We start from the raw sequence: 20,489 nt of genomic DNA on the forward strand, positions 1-20,489 counted from the left end.
ATTAGCCGGGTCTCAGCCCTTCTCCATATTACATCAGTTGACATACAGTGGGATTTTAATACTAGAAGTTAGGACTATCCCGAGTAGGGTCGCCGTGACGTGGTGGGATGGCTTTTACGTTTTTGTGATCAAAATTATGTTAACTTAGCACCCTATGTTATTTTCATGCACTATTGCTATTTATTTACGGCAGAGTATTTGCTTGTTTTGTTTTTTTATCTTAGGTTTTGTCTATTTTATATATTAATTGTGGAGTATAAATAATAAGTCACAGTACATAAAAAATAGCTTTTTTACCATTATAAATACTTCGGTCTATCAGGTCTTGCCTAGTAAAGTCTTCTGCAGGATAGACCGGCTGCTCAACTCCATTGCAATTTTGTGATTGCACCAAAAGTTTCTGTTCGCGACCCATAGAACTTTCCGCTGTCCAATATCTCGTGGACACATCGGTCTCTGAAAAATACTCCGGTTCCTCTTTCACTGCACAGGGTCGCACATCTACCAAAGGTGAATAAAAAAATCATAGGTGACCTTTGTTGCATTTAACACCCCAATGAGTAAAGATCTAACCATCCATGGTGGGATTATCATGGAGGCCTAAGAGCAGAGTACATGCTTTTCCTATAAGGGGCTTTAACTCTAAAGAAGACTAATGGCGGTATATTCTGAAAATTGGGAATTAATGTTTAAGTTAGAGGTTTCAGACTGGCCACTGAGAACTTATCACCAATTTTCGAGTTGGAAAGTATTCCTGATATTTCCCATCAAATCTAAGGGGATCGAAATATGGGTAGAATTCTCCATTTTTGATGAGTTAGACTCTGTACAAGTACATATCTTAGAAAAGCGATTACTAAATTATGCCATATATGTAGGACATGAGTGAGAGAAACAGATCAATTTCCAAAAGGAGTAATAGGTTGAGAGGAATTATTTCTTCTTCTGTAAAGTGGGCCCAGATATCGGGACGGGGTGTTGGATATATAACAATATATACTGCTCAAAAAATAAAGGGAACACTTAAACACCACAATGTAACTCCAAGTCAATCAGACTTCTGTGACATCAACCTGTCCCGTTATGAAGCAACACAGATTGTGAATCAATTTCTCCTGTTGTTGTGCAAATGGCACAGACAACAGGTAGAAATGATAGGCAATTAGCAAGACAACCCCTATAAAGGAGCGGTTCTGCAGGGGGTGACCACAGACCATTTATCTGTTCTCATCCTTTTTAGTTGTTCTTTTGGTCACTTTTGCATTTTGGCAATGCTCTCACCCCTAGAGGTACTGTACAGTAGAATGAGGCGGTGTCTACAACCCACAGAAGTTGCTCAGGCAGTGCAGCTCATCCAGGATGGCACATCAATGCGAGCTATGGCAAGAAGGTTTGCTGTGTCTGTCAGCAGTGTCCAGAGCATGGAGCAGATACCAGGAGACAGGCCAGTACACCAGGAGACGTGGAGGGGGCCATAGGAGGGCAACAACCCAGCAGCAGGACCGCTATCCCCTCCTTTGTAAAAGGAGAAGGCCAGAGCCCTGCAAAATGACCTCCAGCAGGTCACTAACATTTCCTTGTCTGTTATGAACTGGTGGTTTAGGAGCAACATGGGACGTGCTCTGGAGGAGGTGGTACCTGTACTGACTGCAGTTCCTGAGCTTAACACAACACTAGAAGTAGCCGTGGGATGTTCCTGTCACTCCCTAGACACCTCGTCACAGCCGGAGGACTAACTACCCCTAAAGATAGAAACAGGAAAGCTATCTTGCCTCAGAGAAAATCCCCAAAGGATAGGACAGCCCCCCACAAATATTGACTGTGAGTGGAGAGGGAAATGACATACGCAGAATGAAACCAGGATGTAGCAAAGGAGGCCAGTCTAGCTAGATAGATAGAACAGGACAGAATACTGTGCGGTCAGTATTAAAAACTAGAAAAATCCACCACAGAGTTTACAAAAATCTCCACACCTGACTAAAGGTGTGGAGGGTAAATCTGCTTCCCAGAGCTTCCAGCTTAACTGAATAAATCCATACTGACAAGCTGGACTAGAAAAAACATAGAAAGTGCAGAAAGATTAAGTCCACAACAAGTGGACTGCAAAAGAACAAAGCAAGGACTTATCTTTGCTGAACTGGTCAGAATATCAGGGAAATCCAAGCAGAGATGTGAATCCAACCAGGAACCATTGACAACTGGCACAGGCTGAAGGATAGAACCAGGCTAAATAGCCGAGCCAGAAAGACAATCAGTGGAAGCAGCTGCTGACTACTAAATCCAAGGAGCAGCAGTACCACTTAAAACCACCGGAGGGAGCCCAAGAGCAGAACTCACAAAAGTGCCACTTACAACCACCGGAGGGAGCCCAAGAGCAGAATTCACAACAGTACCCCCCCTTGAGGAGGGGTCACCGAACCCTCACCAGAGCCCCCAGGCCAATCAGGACGAGCCAAGTGAAAAGCACGAACCAAATCGGCGGCATGGACATCGGAGGCAACAACCCAAGAATTATCCTCCTGGCCATAACCCTTCCACTTGACAAGATACTGAAGCCTCCGCCTCGAAAAACGAGAATCCAAAATTTTCTCCACCACATATTCCAACTCCCCATCAACCAACACCGGGGCAGGAGGATCAACAGAGGGAACAACGGGCACCACATATCTCCGCAACAAAGATCTATGGAAAACATTATGGATGGCAAAAGAGGCTGGAAGGGCCAAAAGAAAAGATACCGGATTGATAATCTCAGAAATCTTATAAGGACCAATAAACCGAGGCTTGAACTTAGGGGAAGAAACCTTCATAGGAACATGACGAGAAGATAACCAGACTAAATCCCCCACCCGAAGCCGGGGACCAACACACCGACGGCGGTTAGCAAAACGTTGAGCCTTTTCCTGAGACAACGTCAAATTGTCTACCACATGAGTCCAAATCTGCTGTAACCTGTCCATTACAGAATCCACACCAGGACAATCAGAAGGCTCAACCTGCCCCGAATAAAAACGAGGATGAAAACCAAAATTACAAAAGAAAGGCGAAACCAAAGTAGCCGAACTAGCCCGATTATTAAGGGCAAACTCGGCCAACGGCAAGAAAGCCACCCAATCATCCTGGTCAGCAGACACAAAGCATCTCAAATAGGTTTCCAAGGTCTGATTAGATCGCTCAGTTTGGCCATTTGTCTGAGGATGAAACGCCGAAGAAAAAGACAAATCAATTCCCATCCTAGCACAAAAGGCCCGCCAAAACCTAGAAACAAACTGGGAACCTCTATCAGACACAATATTCTCCGGAATGCCATGCAAACGAACCACATGCTGAAAAAACAATGGAACCAAATCAGAGGAGGAAGGCAATTTAGGCAAAGGTACCAAATGGACCATTTTAGAGAACCGGTCACAAACCACCCAGATAACAGACATCTTCTGGGAAACAGGAAGATCCGAAATAAAATCCATGGAAATATGCGTCCAGGGCCTCTCAGGGACCGGCAAAGGCAAAAGCAACCCACTAGCGCGGGAACAGCAAGGCTTGGCCCGGGCACAAGTCCCACAGGACTGCACAAAAGAACGCACATCCCGCGACAAGGAAGGCCACCAAAAGGACCTAGCAACCAAATCTCTGGTACCAAAAATCCCAGGATGACCAGCCAACACCGAACAATGAACCTCAGAAATTACCTTACTTGTCCATCTATCAGGAACAAACAGCTTCCCCACAGGACAGCGGTCAGGTTTATCAGCCTGAAATTCCTGAAGCACCTGCCGTAAATCAGGGGAGATGGCAGAAAGAATCACCCCTTCCTTAAGAATGCCAACCGACTCAAGGACTCCAGGAGAATCAGGCAAAAAACTCCTAGAGAGGGCATCAGCCTTAACATTCTTAGATCCCGGAAGATACGAGACCACAAAATCAAAACGGGAGGTAAATCAGATTCTTATGATCGGTTAAGACCACAACGCGGTGCTTGGCTCCCTCAAGCCAATGTCGCCACTCCTCAAATGCCCACTTCATGGCCAACAACTCCCGATTGCCGACATCATAATTGCGCTCCGCAGGCGAAAACTTTCTGGAAAAAAAGGCACACGGTTTCATCAAAGAACCATCAGAACTCCTCTGAGACAAAACGGCCCCTGCCCCAATCTCAGAAGCGTCAACCTCAACCTGAAAAGGAAGAGAAACATCCGGCTGACACAACACAGGGGCAGAAGTAAATCGGCGTTTAAGCTCCTGAAAGGCCTCAACAGCCGCAGAGGACCAATTCGTCACATCAGCGCCTTTCTTCGTCAAATCGGTCAGGGGCTTAACCACACTGGAAAAGTTGGCAATGAAACGGCGATAAAAATTAGCAAAGCCCAAAAATTTCTGAAGACTCTTCACAGATGTGGGTTGAATCCAGTCATGAATGGCTTGGACCTTAACAGGATCCATTCTGAACTCCAAATAGGCACTTAGACCCCTTCACAAATAAAGCATTATCACGAAGGATCTGGAATACCATCCTCACCTGCTTCACATGAGACTCCCAATCATCGGAAAAAATCAAAATATCATCCAAATACACAATCATGAATTTATCAAGATAATTGCGGAAAATATCATGCATGAAGGACTGAAATACAGAAGGAGCATTAGAGAGCCCGAGAGGCATCACAAGGTATTCAAAATGGCCTTCGGGCGTATTAAATGCAGTTTTCCATTCGTCACCCTGTTTAATACGAACAAGATTATATGCCCCTCGAAGGTCAATCTTAGTAAACCAACTAGCCCCTTTGATCCGAGCAAACAAATCAGAAAGCAAAGGTAAAGGGTATTGGAATTTGACCGTGATTTTATTAAGAAGGCGATAATCAATACAGGGTCTCAAGGAGCCATCCTTCTTGGCAACAAAAAAGAATCCCGCTCCCAATGGTGAGGAAGACGGCCGAATATGCCCCTTCTCCAAAGACTCCTTAACATAACTCCGCATGGCGGCATGCTCTGGCACAGACAGATTGAAAAGTCGGCCCTTAGGGAACTTACAGTCAGGAATCAAGTTAATAGCACAATCACAGTCCCTATGTGGAGGAAGGGAACTGGACTTGGGCTATCAAATACATCCTGGAATTCCGACAAAAACTCAGGAACTTCAGAAGAGGGGGAAGAGGAAATTGACATCAAAGGAACGTCACTATGTACCCCTTGACAACCCCAACTAGTCACAGACATAGATTTCCAATCCAGCACCGGATTATGTCCCTGTAACCATGGAAAACCCAGTACAACAACATCATGCAAATTATGCAACACCAGAAAACGGCAATCTTCCTGATGTGCTGGAGCCATGCACATGGTCAGCTGAGTCCAATACTGAGGTTTATCCTTGGCCAACGGTGTAGCATCAATACCCCTCAAAGGAATAGGGCTCTGCAAAAGCTGCAAGGAAAAACCACAGCGCCTGGCGAATTCCAAGTACATCAAGTTCAGGGCAGCGCCTGAATCCACAAATGCCATGACAGAAAAGGACAATAATGAGCAAATCAGGGTCACAGATAAGAGAAATTTAGGCTGTACAGTACTGATGGTAACAGACCTAGCGACCCTCTTAGTACGCTTAGGGCAATCAGAAATAACATGAGCAGAATCACCACAGTAAAAACACAGCCTATTCTGGCGTCTGAATCCCTGCCGTTCTGCTCTAGTCGAAATCCTATCACATTGCATAGGCTCAGGACTCTGCTCAGAGGATACTGCCATATGGTGAACAACTTTGCACTCACGCAGGCGCCGATCAATCTGAATGGCTAGAGACATAGATTCGCTCAAACCAGCAGGCGTGGGGAACCCCACCATAACATCTTTAAGGGCTTCAGAAAGACCCTTTCTGAAAATTGCTGCCAGAGCCTCCTCATTCCATTTAGTGAGCACAGACCATCTTCTAAATTTCTGGCAGTATACTTCTGCCGCTTCCTGACCCTGACACAGGGCCAACAAGGTCTTTTCTGCATGATCCACAGAATTAGGTTCGTCATACAATAATCCGAGCGCTTGAAAAAATGCGTCTACATTAAGCAATGCCGGATCCCCTGATTCAAGGGAGAATGCCCAGTCCTGAGGGTCACCACGCAGCAGAGAGATGACAATTTTAACCTGCTGAATGGAATCACCAGAGGAACGGGGTTTCAAGGCAAAAAACAATTTGCAGTTATTTTTAAAGTTCAAAAACTTGGATCTGTCCCCAAAAAACAAATCAGGGGTAGGAATTCTAGGCTCTAAAGCCAGAGTCTGGACAACATAATCTTGGATACTCTGTACTCTTGCAGCAAGTTGATCCACACGAGAAAACAAACCCTGAACATCCATTCCAGCGCCAAAATCCTGAACCACCCAGAGATTAAGAGGAAAAAAAAGACAAAACAGACTGCAGAAAAAAAAATGGCTCAGAACTTCCTTTTCCTTCTTTTGAGATGCATTTAATTAATTTTTGGCCAGATGTACTGTTATGAACTGGTGGTTTAGGAGCAACATGGGACGTGCTCTGGAGGAGGTGGTACCTGTACTGACCGCAGTTCCTGAGCTTAACACAACACTAGAAGTAGCTGTGGGATGTTCCTGTCACTCCCTAGACACCTCGTCACAGCCGGAGGACTAACTACCCCTAAAGATAGAAACAGGAAAGCTATCTTGCCTCAGAGAAAATCCCCAAAGGATAGGACAGCCCCCCACAAATATTGACTGTGAGTGGAGAGGGAAATGACATACGCAGAATGAAACCAGGATGTAGCAAAGGAGGCCAGTCTAGCTAGATAGATAGAACAGGACAGAATACTGTGCGGTCAGTATTAAAAACCTAGAAAAATCCACCACAGAGTTTACAAAAATCTCCACACCTGACTAAAGGTGTGGAGGGTAAATCTGCTTCCCAGAGCTTCCAGCTTAACTGAATAAATCCATACTGACAAGCTGGACTAGAAAAAACATAGAAAGTGCAGAAAGATTACTGGAAAAGAACAAAGCAAGGACTTATCTTTGCTGAACTGGTCAGAATATCAGGGAAATCCAAGCAGAGATGTGAATCCAACCAGGAACCATTGACAACTGGCACAGGCTGAAGGATAGAACCAGGCTAAATAGCCGAGCCAGAAAGACAATCAGTGGAAGCAGCTGCTGACTACTAAATCCAAGGAGCAGCAGTACCACTTAAAACCACCGGAGGGAACCTAAAAGCGGAATTCACAACACTTGTCTTGATGAATTTCCACTGAAGTTGGATCAGCCTGTAATTTGATTTTGAGTATCATTCCAAGTCCAGACCTCCATGGGATATTAATTCTGATTTACATTGATAATTTTTACATTTTACTGTTCTAAACGCATTCCACTATGTAATGAATAAGGATTTGCCATTGGAATATTTCATTCAGCGATATCTAGGAGGTGGTATTTTAGTGTTCCCTCTATTTTTTGAGCAGGGTGTATTTGCTACTAAATTGTTTTCATAAACAAGACACTCCCTTATTCACAGTGATTAACAATTTAAAGGGAATCTGGCAGCAGGGTTTTTCTGTCCAATCTGGGAGCAGCATGATTTAGGGAATAAGACCTGGATTCCAGCGATGTGTTACTTACTTGGTTGCTTGCTCCATTTTTGGTAATCTCCTGATGATAAAATAGTGAGTATCACTACAGGACTAGTAACCCTGCTACTATGTAGTTCTCCATATTCACGAGCTCTGTATAACCTCACCCACACCAATGATTGACAGCTTTCTTTGTACACACTACATAGGCAGAAATCTGCCACTCAGGGATAGGGGCGTGGTTGGACTACCTGGCAGCAGATTTACTAGTCCTCTAGTGATAATCTCCTGTAGACAAAACCGTGGTTTTATAAAAACTACTACAAGCAGCCAAGTAAGTAAATACATCACTGGAATCAGGGTCTCAGTCCCTATATCATGCTGCTCTCTGATGGGGTAGCAAAAACCTGTTCGCAGATTCCCTTTAAGAGTTAAAGGAGGTTTTCCACTACAATGATATTAATGACCTACCCATATCAGACTGGTTGGGGTCCAACACCAAGCACCCCCCTCGATCAGCAGGTATTTTTTTCAACAGCGCCATTACCGGAGCTAATAACAGATGATGTGTGGGGGTGGCAGGTGTTGGACCCCCACCGACCTGAGGATAGGTAATTGATATCATATGACTGGACAACCCTTTAAATGTATGCTAATTGGGCAAGCTTCTCCAGATGTACAGATATCTGGAGTAACTGGACGGGAATAAGACAAGAGGCTTGGTGGTCTTGTAGGACACCATGTATAACATACTACATACATTTTTATTATTATTATTATTATTATTCCTTCTTCTCTCCCAAAGAAAAGTGTTGGGGCGTTGGTGATATAGATAGAATGGGTATATTTTTTGTAATTTATATATATTTATTGTGAAATATGTGCAATTAAATAATAAATAAATAAATAAATGAATGGATGGATGAAATAAAATAAAAAAAACATATTACCATTATATAGACTTCGATCTACCAGATCTTGCTCTATAGTGGCTTCAAGTGTATGTGACAGACGTCCCGATTTGCTGCCCACAGAACTCTCCGATGTCCAATATCCAGTGGACGCTTCAGTCTCTGAATGATACTCCGGCTCCTCTTTCACGATGACGGGCTGCACATCTGCAAAAGCAAAACAAGAGTCATGGTGGGATCTTCATGTAGGCAAAGGAGGTCTACAAGCCAAGTGCAATTTGTCTAGAATTTGTGATGAGAGAATGGGCTCCAACCAAGTAGCACAGGGTTAAATACAATTTGTAAAAGGTGAGAGAACTGGGAAAGGTTGGGTCCTAGCGCCTGGTATACACCTGGCGTACAGCGCCACCTTAAAATTAGGCTCTATTTCCAATTCTATATATTAAGTCAAAGTTGACACAACCCATGACATGTTTGCCAAGAGTTTATTTTTGTTACGATGGGTTAATGTATGGAGAGGGTGTCTAAGCTTTAACAAATGCACTCCTTACAATCTCTAAGGCCAACTGCAGACAAGGTGAATATTTTCCACAAATCTGCAAGTGTTAAATGGAGATTTTGTCAAGGATTTCGCCATAGAATGTCAGAGTTGGAAGGGACCTCCAGGGTCATCGTGTCCAACCCCCTGCTCAATGCAGGATTCACTAAATCATCCCAGACAGGTGTCAGTCCAACCTCTGTTTGAAGACTTCCATTGAAGGAGAACTCACCACCTCTCGTAGCAGCCTATTCCACTCATTGATCATCCTCACTGTCAAAAAACGTTTTCTAATATCTAATCTGTATCTTCTCCCTTTCAGTTTCATTCCATTGCTTCTCGTGTTTCCATGTGCAAATGAGAATAAGGACGATCCCTCTACACTGTGACAATCCCATACCCATTGGTGATCCCCTATTCCCATCTGCCACTCATCTTTCATCTCTAACTTCCTCTTTCGACCTTGCACAGCTTACTAACTCTCCTACACATGAGGACGGGAATACTCTGGACCTGATACTCTCCTGGCTCTGATCAGTCCATGATTATTTTTTTAATCAGATACATTTTTATTAATTAACAAAATACAAAACATCAGACAAAGTCAATTTGTCAAAAATGAACAAAGTACAGATATTACAAAATATCATCCATTATAAGTTTATGCTTAAAATATACAACTCTGCCCTTTACCTCTCCAAACAAACCTACTTCAACAACCTCAGGACTATCCAATAACCCTAAACGACTATTCGACACTTTTCATTCTTTACTTAATGCAAGAGAACGAGCCCCCACCACCGACCTCAGTGATGACGATCTGGCCAAATATTTTAAAGAAAAAAATTGACCATATCCGACAGCACATTTTCTCCCAATCCTCTAACGTTATGCATGCTCCTCCATCCTGCACTGCATCTAGCTGACTTTCTATCTTTGAACCAGTCACTGAAGACGAAGTAAACAGACTCCTTGGATCTTCTCGCCCTACTACTATCTGCAGTAGTGACCCTATTTCCTCACATTTCCACTAGTCCCCTTCCCTGGCTGTCACCACTCACTTAACTAAAATACTTAATCTCTCTATCATCTGGCATCTTTCCTTCCTCATTTAAACACGCCAGCATACATACACCCATTACCTAAAAAAATCATCCCTCGACAGGAGCTGCGCTGCTAAGCCCCCTCATCTTCTCCTTATATACTGCCCCTATTGGACAAACCATCAGTAGATTTGGTTTCCAGTACCATCTCTATGCTGATGACACCCAATTAGACACATTGTCTCCTGACATCACCCCTGCATTATTATTACAGAATACCAATGATTGTCTTACCGCTGTTCCTAACATTATGTCCTCCTATCTGAAATTGAATCTCTCAAAAACTGAACTCCTTGTGTTTCCTCTCTCAAATATCCTACCTATGCCCGATATTCCCATTTCCGTGTGTGGTTCTACCATTACTCCCCAGCAACATGCCCACTGTCTTGGGGTCACTCTTGATTCAGATCTTTCCTTCACTCCCCACATCTGATCTCTGGCTCGCTCATGTCACCTTCACCTCAAAAACATCTCTAGAATTCAACCTTTTCTCACCTTTGATTCGGCAAAAACTCTTACTGTAGCTCCTATTCATTCTCGTCTGGAATATGGCAACTCTCTACTGATTGTTCTCCCTCTTATGCTACTTTCACATTTCCGTCAGTCGCCCGTCACAAAGTGTCGGCGCGACGTACTGACGGAAGTGTGTGCTTTCACATTTCAATCTGCAGTCCCGGGCAGGAAAGAGACAGAGAGTGAGATTTCCTGCCGGGCATGCGCAGACGGAAAAACAGGATGCAACGCACAGAAAAACGTTCCCTTGAACATTTTTTCCGGACAACGGGCCGCCAAAATCTGACGCAACCAGTGCACGATGGGCGCAACATGTGGCCATAAAATACAATACAAGTCTATGGGAAAGAAATACATCCTGCGGGCACATTTGCAGGATGCGTTTTTTCCCAAAACGACGCATTGTGACGGATACAAAACAACGTAAGTGAGAAAGTAGCCTTACTAAACGCTCTCCTCTCAAATCTGTCTTGAATGCAGCAGCCAGGATCGTATTCCTTTCCAACCGCTACACCGATGCCTCCACCCTGTGCCAGTCATTACACTGGTTACCCATCCGCTACAGAATCCAATAACAGAATCCAATATAAACTTATCACTCTCACCCACAAAGCGCTCCACTTCAGCACCACCCTACATCTCCTCCCTCGTCTCAGCCTACCACCCTTCCCTGTGCCCGCCATTCTGCTAATGACCTAAGACTATCATCCTCAATAATCTGATCCTCCCACCCCCATCTCCAAGACTTCTCATGTGCTGTGCCAATTCTTTGGAATGCACTACCCAGGACAATTCAATTAATCCCCAATATCCAGTTTTATGTGTGGCCTAAAACCACATTTCTTTAGATTGGCCTACCGCCTCACCTCACTTACCTAACTATCTCTGTTTTGCCCCCACAAAATTTTCTTCTAGATCAGGACCCTTGTGGCATCTTTTCACACCCCCCACTTTGCATCTGTACTTATAAAGATACTGGCTGGTGACCGATTCATGAAGTATTATCGGAACACCCCATTTATTATATTTATCGCTGGACCATACAACGCAAGCAATTTTTACCATCCACCTTTCTTGTCTCCCCTATTTCCTCATAGATTGTAAGCTTGTGAGCAGGAACCTCACGCCTTTTGGTATGTGTTGATTTTATGTGCTTTTCTATAATGTCTTTATTGTCTGTAAAGTGCTGTGGAATATGTTGGCGCTATAGAAATAAAATTATTATCCCTCCAGATATTTATAGACAGCTATTTAGTCTCCTCTTAGATTTCTTTTTTGCAATCTAAACATTCCCAGATCCTTTAACCGTTCCTCGTAGGACATACTTTGCAGTCCGCTCACCATCCTGGTAGCTCTTCTCTCAACTTACTCCAGTTTTTTATGTCTTTTTTTTAAAATGTGGAGCCCAGAACTGGACACAATAAGGATACCTTACTAAATTAATAGGCACCCAATTTGGGGCGTAAATATGACAAGGAAAAAGGTAAACTGAAGGTGGGTGACACGACTGGAGAAACCCAGAGAATGTGACGGCATTTCTAGATTTGCTTAACCCAACTAATGTGAATGGAGAAAAATTGGAGACAGGCCAGACATGGACCAGCTTTTATCATGGGTCACCAAGGAGCTGTCTCATGAGATCTTCAGCTTTGGAGAACATGACTTTAGGAATTGAGACTATTTGCAAATGGCAAACACAAGGAACTGTAGGGGAAGGAGTGGAAATAATGATGGAGAGCATGCTACAAAGACACAAAACAAGTGAGGTCAATGAGTATAGAAGACACAGATATCAGATTTCCTTTCTCTTCTACTCTCACCTGCTGTATGGTAATGGTCTTGAAATTTTTCAATTATGGAGATGATTTCAGGTTTTTCAAAGATAAGTCCTGTGGAAGTGAATGGGACAAAATCTTATGTCAACAGTTACCATTGAGCTTCTCATGAAGTTCAGAGGATTCAGTGACTTAAAGGAAACCAGTGTGTATATGTGTATATATATATATATATATATATATATATATATATATATATAATCCCCTGATACGGCGCGATCTGGTCCAATGGGCGTAGCTGATCTTGCTCAACACCACCTTTATCCCCACAATCGCTGCATTTCTGCGTCCTACGTCATCCCACAGCACCCCCAGTCCCACACCTGCGCAGGGGTACTTCATTTTGCCCTGCTGAGGGCAGAGAAGAGAAAAGTCCAGGAGAGGGCAGAAAAGTGCCAATGACACGCATGCACATTACAGGTCTTTCTCTGCCCTCAGCAAAGACCAGTGACGCCCATCGGACTGGACCGCGATGTATGGGGGGGGGGGGATTATCAAAGGTATCTTTGGGGATACACAGAGGGGGTTGACTACTTACAGTATTTTTCGGACTATAAGACGCACTTTTCCCCCAAAAGACTTGGGAGGAAAATGGGAGGTGTGTCTTGTAGTCCGAGCGCAGGCTTACCGGGGAGGTTGCGGCAGTGGTGTAGCAGCGTATCCGGAGGCAGTGGTATAGCAGCGGAAACAGTGGCGGCAGAGGTGTGGCGATGCTGAGGCTCGGTGTTGGCGGTGCAGAGTACATCGTTGGTTTTCCTGCGGACATCTTCCTCAAGCCGTGGGCTACCTGAGGCGGTGCGTGTGCAGATTGAGATCTCGGCAGCCCTTGGCTTCAGGAAAATGGCAGCCAGAGGCCGCGAGTGTGCAGATTGAGATCTCGGCGGCCATTTTCCTAAAGCCGAGGGCTGCCGAGATCTCAATCTGCGCACGTGTGGCCTCAGGAAGATGGCTGCCGAGAAACCGGTGACGCACTCGGCTCTGCTCACCGTGGACACCGGGCCACGGCGTCACCACATTTCTGCCGCTATCCTGAGGAAGGGACCCTGCTCCATGCTCTGCCTCACTGCCAACACCGGACCCGCAGCATCGCACCCCGGGACTGCAGCATTGCCCCACTTCTGCCGCCGGCTTCCTGAGGAAGGGACCCAGCCTCCTGTGACCCCGCTCTACCAATGCCGGCCCTCAGGCAATAAGACGCACCCCCATCTTATAAAAATCTTTTTACTGCTATTTTCCACACGAAAATTTGGGGTGCGTCTTATGGTCCTGTGCGTCTTATAGTCCGAAAAATACGGTATATAAAAGTGGTGGCCTTAGTTTACATAGGGAAAACTCAGTGATGGGTTCCCTTTAACCCCCCGAATATTCCTGATCTTATCTTAGGAGCTTGGGAAATGGACCTTACACGTTGGCCTCAAATTTAACCTGTTCCATGCCAACCAGGTGTCCATTTTTGTGTTAGTGGTTTTTTTTTTGTCTCCCCTTCTTCCAAGAGCCATAACTTTTTTATGTCGACAAAAAAGTCATGATGCGGCCAGTACAAGATGGCGAAAAATGCTCCTTAGGGTGCATTCAGACATCCGTATAGATCAGCCCGCAATGAACAGACTGGCTGGTGGATCTCTCGACTGGAGCATGGCAGCGCCATATATTTCTATGAAGCTGTTATGCTGGAGTCGGGAGATGCGCCGGGCAGTCCATTCATCGCGGTCCGATCTTGGACCGAATTATACAGATGTATGAATGTACTCTTAACAGAAGAGATAATTGCCCTTTACAAGCCAGGAATAGGATACAAAAAGATATAAGGCAGTGAATGTTCCTACAGATACCGCTGAGAGCAGAGTTCACAATTTGCTGATGATCTGGGGCAGCTTTGCTTCCTCTGGTTCTGGAAACCTGCAGCTTATGGAGGGCAAAATGGATTCAATCAAGAATCAGGAAATCATAGAAGAAAATGTGATGTCTTCTGTGAGGAACCTGGAGCTTGGGCGTCACTGGACCATTCAATAGGACAACGATTCCAAGCATTTCTCAAACCTACACCAAGACTTGGTTTTAGAAGTCCTGGAAGAGTCTTTGGTGGGATATAAAGGCAGATAGAGCTGCAAACCCAAGAATATTAGTGACCTGGAGACCATTGTCCACGAGGAATGGGCTAAGAATCCTCAGGAGCACAGCCAGAAGGTGATGTTTAGCTATATATCACATTTGCAGCAGGTCATAACAGTCAGAGGGGCTTTACTAAGTACTAAAGATGCTTGTCGTGACTGCAGCAGGCAGTAAAAGTGCCATTTTGTGGTGAATTTGGAGAAACCACTTGTTATAATAGTTGTGTAATTTATATTTTAATTAACCAAGGAAACAAGAACAAGCAGCACAAAGTCTGTGGATTTTCCTAATGAACCGGAGTTGCAACTGGGCTTAAATATTCTTGATTGGAGGTGTAAGTAGTAGAAGGCGAGGTATAATTTAGGGTCTTCAGGGATGAACCTCACGTTTCTCCTTGTATAAAGTTTTAGCTACTACCTCCATATCTCCAGTTGTCAGATCAGTATCACCCGTCACAAACCGATCTCAGACTGACGACAAGGCTTGATATGTGTAAAAGGGGAAAGCGGAGGGTTGTGCCCATAGCAGCCATAAAAGTTCTCCTTTTGACCATAGTGTCTTACCAAGAGAAAAAAGGGTGTAGTAATTCTCCAACATGACATCCATGTACATCAGCTTATCCACCATTCCCAAGCTCTCCCACTCCTCTGCCGAGAAGTACACCGCCACATCATCAAACCTGACCGGAACCTAAAATATAAAGAAACAAGGACGACTATTAAAGGAGTAATAACTCATAGTGGATCTGTCAGCAGATTTCACAATACAATATCAGAATGGCTGTGTAATGTATTTTTAAAAGTTAAACTAAATCTCTGCCCTCCAAACCTGATTGGCAGCTCCTCAGTGTCCCTCCTCCCTGCTGGAGCGGATGAGATCTCACGCTGCTCAGTACAAGCTGCAGCTATCAGTTAGGCCGGGAGAGAGGCGTTTGAATAGCTGCCAGCTAGGATAGGTAAGCGGTGACTGAAAATCCATGTCAGAATGAGTTCAAGTGTATTCAAAGTAAGTACACCAGCCTTGTCAGGTCTATGTAATAATGTATATTGTGTGTATTGAGAAATCTGATGAAAGATTTGCCTTAAAGATCCAGATGCAAATATTAATGGCTAGGATGACCCATCTATGAACGTCATATGCCTTGACACAACATATAACACTGGCACTATAATTTAAAGGGGGGGGTTGTATGAAGTGGGCAACTCGGGTGCATTAGCCCCTTGGATGGTATGAATGAATAACGAGGGGTCTCAGAGTCTAGATTTAATTTTTTTTTAGCCCTGAAGAGGTCCCCAGAATACGACGACTATAGGGGGCCATCCTAATAACCTAATCAGTTACCAAGAACATCTGGTTTAGCATGGTCACCTGTGTGGACAGAGGCAGCAGTCGGCACAGCATCTTACCTCTCGGAGCATAGAATCCATATGTAGCTTCAGCTTAGACATCAGACCCATAGATAATGCAGCCGCGGCATCTAGAAAAAGCCATAAAAGCATCAAAAGCCATACTACCAAGCTGAGTGACAATATGGCCGTCACTACAGATCCCACCAGTAATCCCAGATTCTTGCCCAACAGGCCCTTCAAGATACCTTATCTGCTTATCTGTAGAACCTTAAAATGAAAGATCACCTTTCAACATTTTTAGTATTTTAATTCTGAGTTTATTAATTTCTTTTGAGCTTTGTATTTTTAATAACAAGGCTCAAAGTCCCCCCCCCATTGTGCTACCCTGCAGCCACCACTAGAGGGCGCTTTGGAGCTTACAACATGCAGCTAAGCTACACACTGGATTCTAGAATAAAACAGCTCCCTCTAGTGGTGGTTGCAGGTTGGAAGAATGTTAAAGGGGTGTAACAATAGTGGGTGCAGAGGTTGGAGTCGTATCCAGGGGGTTAATCTAGTGAGGGCCCAAAGCGTCCCTATGGTGAGAAGACCATACCTCGCACCATAGGTGGGAACTGCCGGCTGTGATACACAACAGGCACCTTGATATAACAGCAAATGTCTGGAGATAAATCCAATAGCTGCAATCTAATATATTAAATGCCACTGAGAATATCAAACAGTGGCATTTAACCCCTTAACGCCATGATCCTGATATGCCTTTTCAAGACAGTCATTAAGGGGCCTTATTCCTTAGCTCTGTTTTTTTTCCACAGACGACAGCTGTCACCCTGCGGAATCAGTCCCCACTGGTTTTGGATCTTACCATGCTGATTAACCCATTAGATGATTCTGTCAATCCCAACAGCAGCATCTAAATGGTTGAAAGACAGACCGTCATTGGAGGTGCCGATAGTTGCCATTGTACCCCAAAGTCATCTGACGATCTCCGCGTGCGGTGGCCTCTTAGATCCTGCTATACGCAGAGTCTAGCAGGATCTGTCAGTGAAGAACTGATAGGTCTCAGGCACTGGAGAACATGAGCACTGCAGTGTGTGAGACCAGTGATCAATGAAAGAAATATTCATTCATTCAAGGGTTAAATCCTAGCTCTACAGGCTCTGATTAGTGCACCTAGGCTGGCTCTGGGGGAGCCCTGGGGGAAGATGACCAGAGTGGATTTGTATTGGAGCTCTAGAGAGAAAGACAAGCCGAAATCTTTCTCAGAGAGAGAGACTGCACAGGCCGTGAGCACCAAACTACAAGTATATCTGGTTGCTATGGACAATAATGGTTTTATTTGACCGGATTGGGACTAGCTCGGCTGTATATGAGCAGTTAGGGTCTGTGTTGTTTACTTAGTGCCTAAACAAGGCTGGGGATTTATGTTTATGGTTTTTGCTTTGTACTCTGCAACCAGTGAAAAATAAACATCACTTTGTTTTGATACAAAAATTCAGTTCCTGTTTGAACTCTACCTACTGACTACACGAGAGTGTGAATCCCTACAATTGGTGGAGAATGCGGGCATGACGTCCCAGAGAGCAGAGTCGATTGCAGTGTAAAGACTGAATGTCCTGGGTAAATGCAGCTATAACATTGAGAACACAGTGAAAGCATGGACGAGCTTCTTAAGCAATTAGTCCAGGTGCACCAGTAGGACGGCGCTTACAAACCATGTGAGTCATTGTATGACAATGAGAATGAGAGTGGGGGTGAACTATCTCATGGCCCAAATTAACATATGCTCACACTGTGGTTCCATGTCCCACCAAGTGGGAGTGGTCAAGGACTTGTTGAATGCTATTGTTATCGGTCGAGAGTTTCCTTTTTAATCTGGGACTTATGGGCTCTTATCACCCAGTAGTCCAGTAAGCAGCCAGGAGTCGGCTATGGTAACAAAGGCACATTATGTAAATTGTGAATTTCCATTCACTGTACTGGATAGAAAGGAGGATGAGGAAGCATCCCCTGAAGCAAATGTCCCTGCCCTAGAGGAGTCCCAGGACAACTATGGGCCAACCCAACTCAGGCCTCAACAGTAACAGGGTATTCTGGAAAATGTAAGTGTGTTAAATGGGGTTCCCCAGGAGATGGAAGCCAATAATTGGTTTCTTCAAGGGGACAAGCGTAAATGATTGCTTGGGTAGTGGAACCAAAGTAAACAAACAGATGATAGAGTGCCTCCTCAAAGCCCAAGAGGAAAAATCCAGGGGGTATAATCGGTTGGCTCAAGTGAGACAATTTAGGCCTGGGGATCAGGTACTTGTGGTAGTGCTGTCACACTGTGATAGTCTTCAGTAAGGTAGGGGGGCCTCAAACTGTCTTTGGAACTGGGACCCTAACTATCCCTTCCCAGGGGGTACACTTGAAGGTAGAGAGGCCAGAGTTTCTAACCTTACTATGATCCTGTTAAACCCCGATATGTCCCTTCCCCATGAGGTATGGGAGAGAAATGTCAGGTAAACAAGACACAATTACAAAACAGGGATAACAGAAAGCCTCTATCATACAAAAGCACTAACAAACAATAAGGAGGAGGATAGGGACTGGGAGGAATAAACTAAATGGGAACAGGGACCAGGAGATAAACACACATGTACTACAGCAAAACACAGACCACTACTACAACAACTCTGCTCCAACCACTTAACTTTACCACAGGAAGACAAATCTTTCACCGGCAGGGACAACAAGGTCTGGCCAGTTTTTATAGGAAGAAGTAATGACCAAATCAGAAGCAGCTGAAATGGATCTGCATGTTTCTGACCAGCAAGAAATGGTTGTTAACCTCTTCATCACCAGAGGAAACTAAATACATTTAATATGGGACACAAATCACACCATCTCTAAAGAAGACCTGAGAGTCATTACCCAACTTGACCATCTAACTCCAGGTCTTCCAGGGGTCAAGACACCCACCCTCATGACAAGTGCCCACAGGGAACAGCAAGTTGCTTACCCAGTGGCAGGGGCCCTATAGGGTGGTGGAAAAGGTGAGAAACGTCAACTATAAAGTACACCGACCAGGGAAAAGAAAGGCCTTTCCCATATATTATGGCAACCTACTAAAACCCTGGAAGGGTAGGGTCCCGCTTGAAACCTCTTACTTGTTGGCCCGGTCAGAAGCGGGTGTCAAAGTGGCAGAATCTTTACTCCCTTCCAAAAATCAGAATGACTGAAATTCGGTACCCAATAATAGGGGCTAGTTCTTGGAAGTAGTAGGTCACTCGCGTGTCAAAGCATGAGCCTCATGTTCGGGTCAATTTAAAGTCATGTAGATTCTGTGTGTTGGCAGATAGTGCCCAGTCCCTGGCTTGTCCCGAGGCTCTGATTTAGTGCACCTGGCTGGCTCTGCATATAACCAGGCTAGGTGTTCATCTCAGGCAGTCAGCTGGGGAGGCTGTGCAGAGTGAATTGTATGGTAGCTGAAGAGAGGCACAAGCCGAAGTTTCTCTCTTAGAAGAGACTCCATTGGCCATGTACACCAAACTGCAAGTACAACTGGTTGCTACGGACGAGAACTGTTGTGTTTGACCGGATTGGGACTGGCTCAGCCGTGTATAAGTAGCCAAGATCTGTGTTGTTTAGTTAGCACATGGACAAGGCTAGGGATTTATCTTTATAGTTGTTGTTTGGTATTGTGCAACCAGGGAAAAATAAATTTCACATTGTTTAGATACCTAACTCTACCTAATGCCTGAAAGCTAAACTATACAGAGCGCACAAAAATCACAAAATGCTGTTTCGCTGCTAAAAACGCTATTTGTGTAAAAACAAAAACAAAAAGAAAAAAAGCACATCCGCATGTACACACACACACACACGTACGTATAAACAGTGTTGGACAGGATGCCAAGGGCCCACCAGTAACATTGACTTTGGGGGCCCACTTTTCACCTGCATGCAAATATTACACTTCCATCATTCACAAATTCTAGATTCCTTCAGTTAGAGGACCTTTGGTGACATAGTGGTAACAGGGACCCTAACAAAGTGGGAGCTCTGAGAAATTACCCTGTCGTCCCTCGCCTAAAGCCAGCCTTCACTGTAACTAGGATTTTGGATTAGATCTTATATTTGACGCATGCTCCAAAAATCCTGTAAAATCATGCTAGGGCGTATTTTCGAGGTAGGTCTAATTTTCAGGCAAACACAGTAGTTGAAAAAGTACTTGGCTTTTAAATGGATATGGAAAAAAGATTTGCAGGACCCTGGTCAAGCGGCCACGTCAGTAGTCCATGGTTGCCAAATCAGAGCCATATGAAATATATGAAATGCCTCTTACCTACTGGTATACAAGGCTCCAATTTTTTTTCTTGAAGGTCTGGGGTGACTTCATCGTTGAGGTATGATTCAGTCATGACATTGAGCTTGGCCAACTTATCAAAACTGGAGCAGGGCACGCTGCAATGGAGGATGAGGAGATTCACAAAGCTCTAGTGATCATGGACCACTGGCGTGGCCACTGCCTGCAAATCCTTTTTCACATAACTCCTTGCAATCATTGCCAGAAAAGTA

The 20,489-nt window shown here is 44.5% G+C and overlaps 1 protein-coding gene across 9 annotated transcripts in view; it reads right to left on the reverse strand.

The window, feature by feature from the left end:
- The window catches only part of LOC143774540 (uncharacterized), an 85,240-nt gene that overhangs the window by 9,272 nt on the left and 55,479 nt on the right, over positions 1-20,489 (reverse strand). For 6 of the 9 annotated variants that reach the window (XM_077262235.1, XM_077262227.1, XM_077262234.1 and 3 more), the window contains 5 exons: positions 15,987-16,057; positions 15,144-15,270; positions 12,454-12,522; positions 8,519-8,686; positions 298-501 (listed from right to left, as the gene is read on the reverse strand). In XM_077262235.1, the coding sequence (XP_077118350.1) occupies positions 298-501; positions 8,519-8,686; positions 12,454-12,522; positions 15,144-15,270; positions 15,987-16,037 (619 nt within the window). In that variant the 5' untranslated portion in view covers positions 16,038-16,057. The remainder of the gene's footprint in view (positions 1-297; positions 502-8,518; positions 8,687-12,453; positions 12,523-15,143; positions 15,271-15,986; positions 16,058-20,489) is intronic. The other 3 variants (XM_077262231.1, XM_077262233.1, XM_077262229.1) reach the window with 1 other exon arrangement.

This window comes from Ranitomeya variabilis, chromosome 5 (genome assembly GCF_051348905.1).
Source record: "Ranitomeya variabilis isolate aRanVar5 chromosome 5, aRanVar5.hap1, whole genome shotgun sequence".
Taxonomy (NCBI): domain Eukaryota; kingdom Metazoa; phylum Chordata; class Amphibia; order Anura; family Dendrobatidae; genus Ranitomeya; species Ranitomeya variabilis.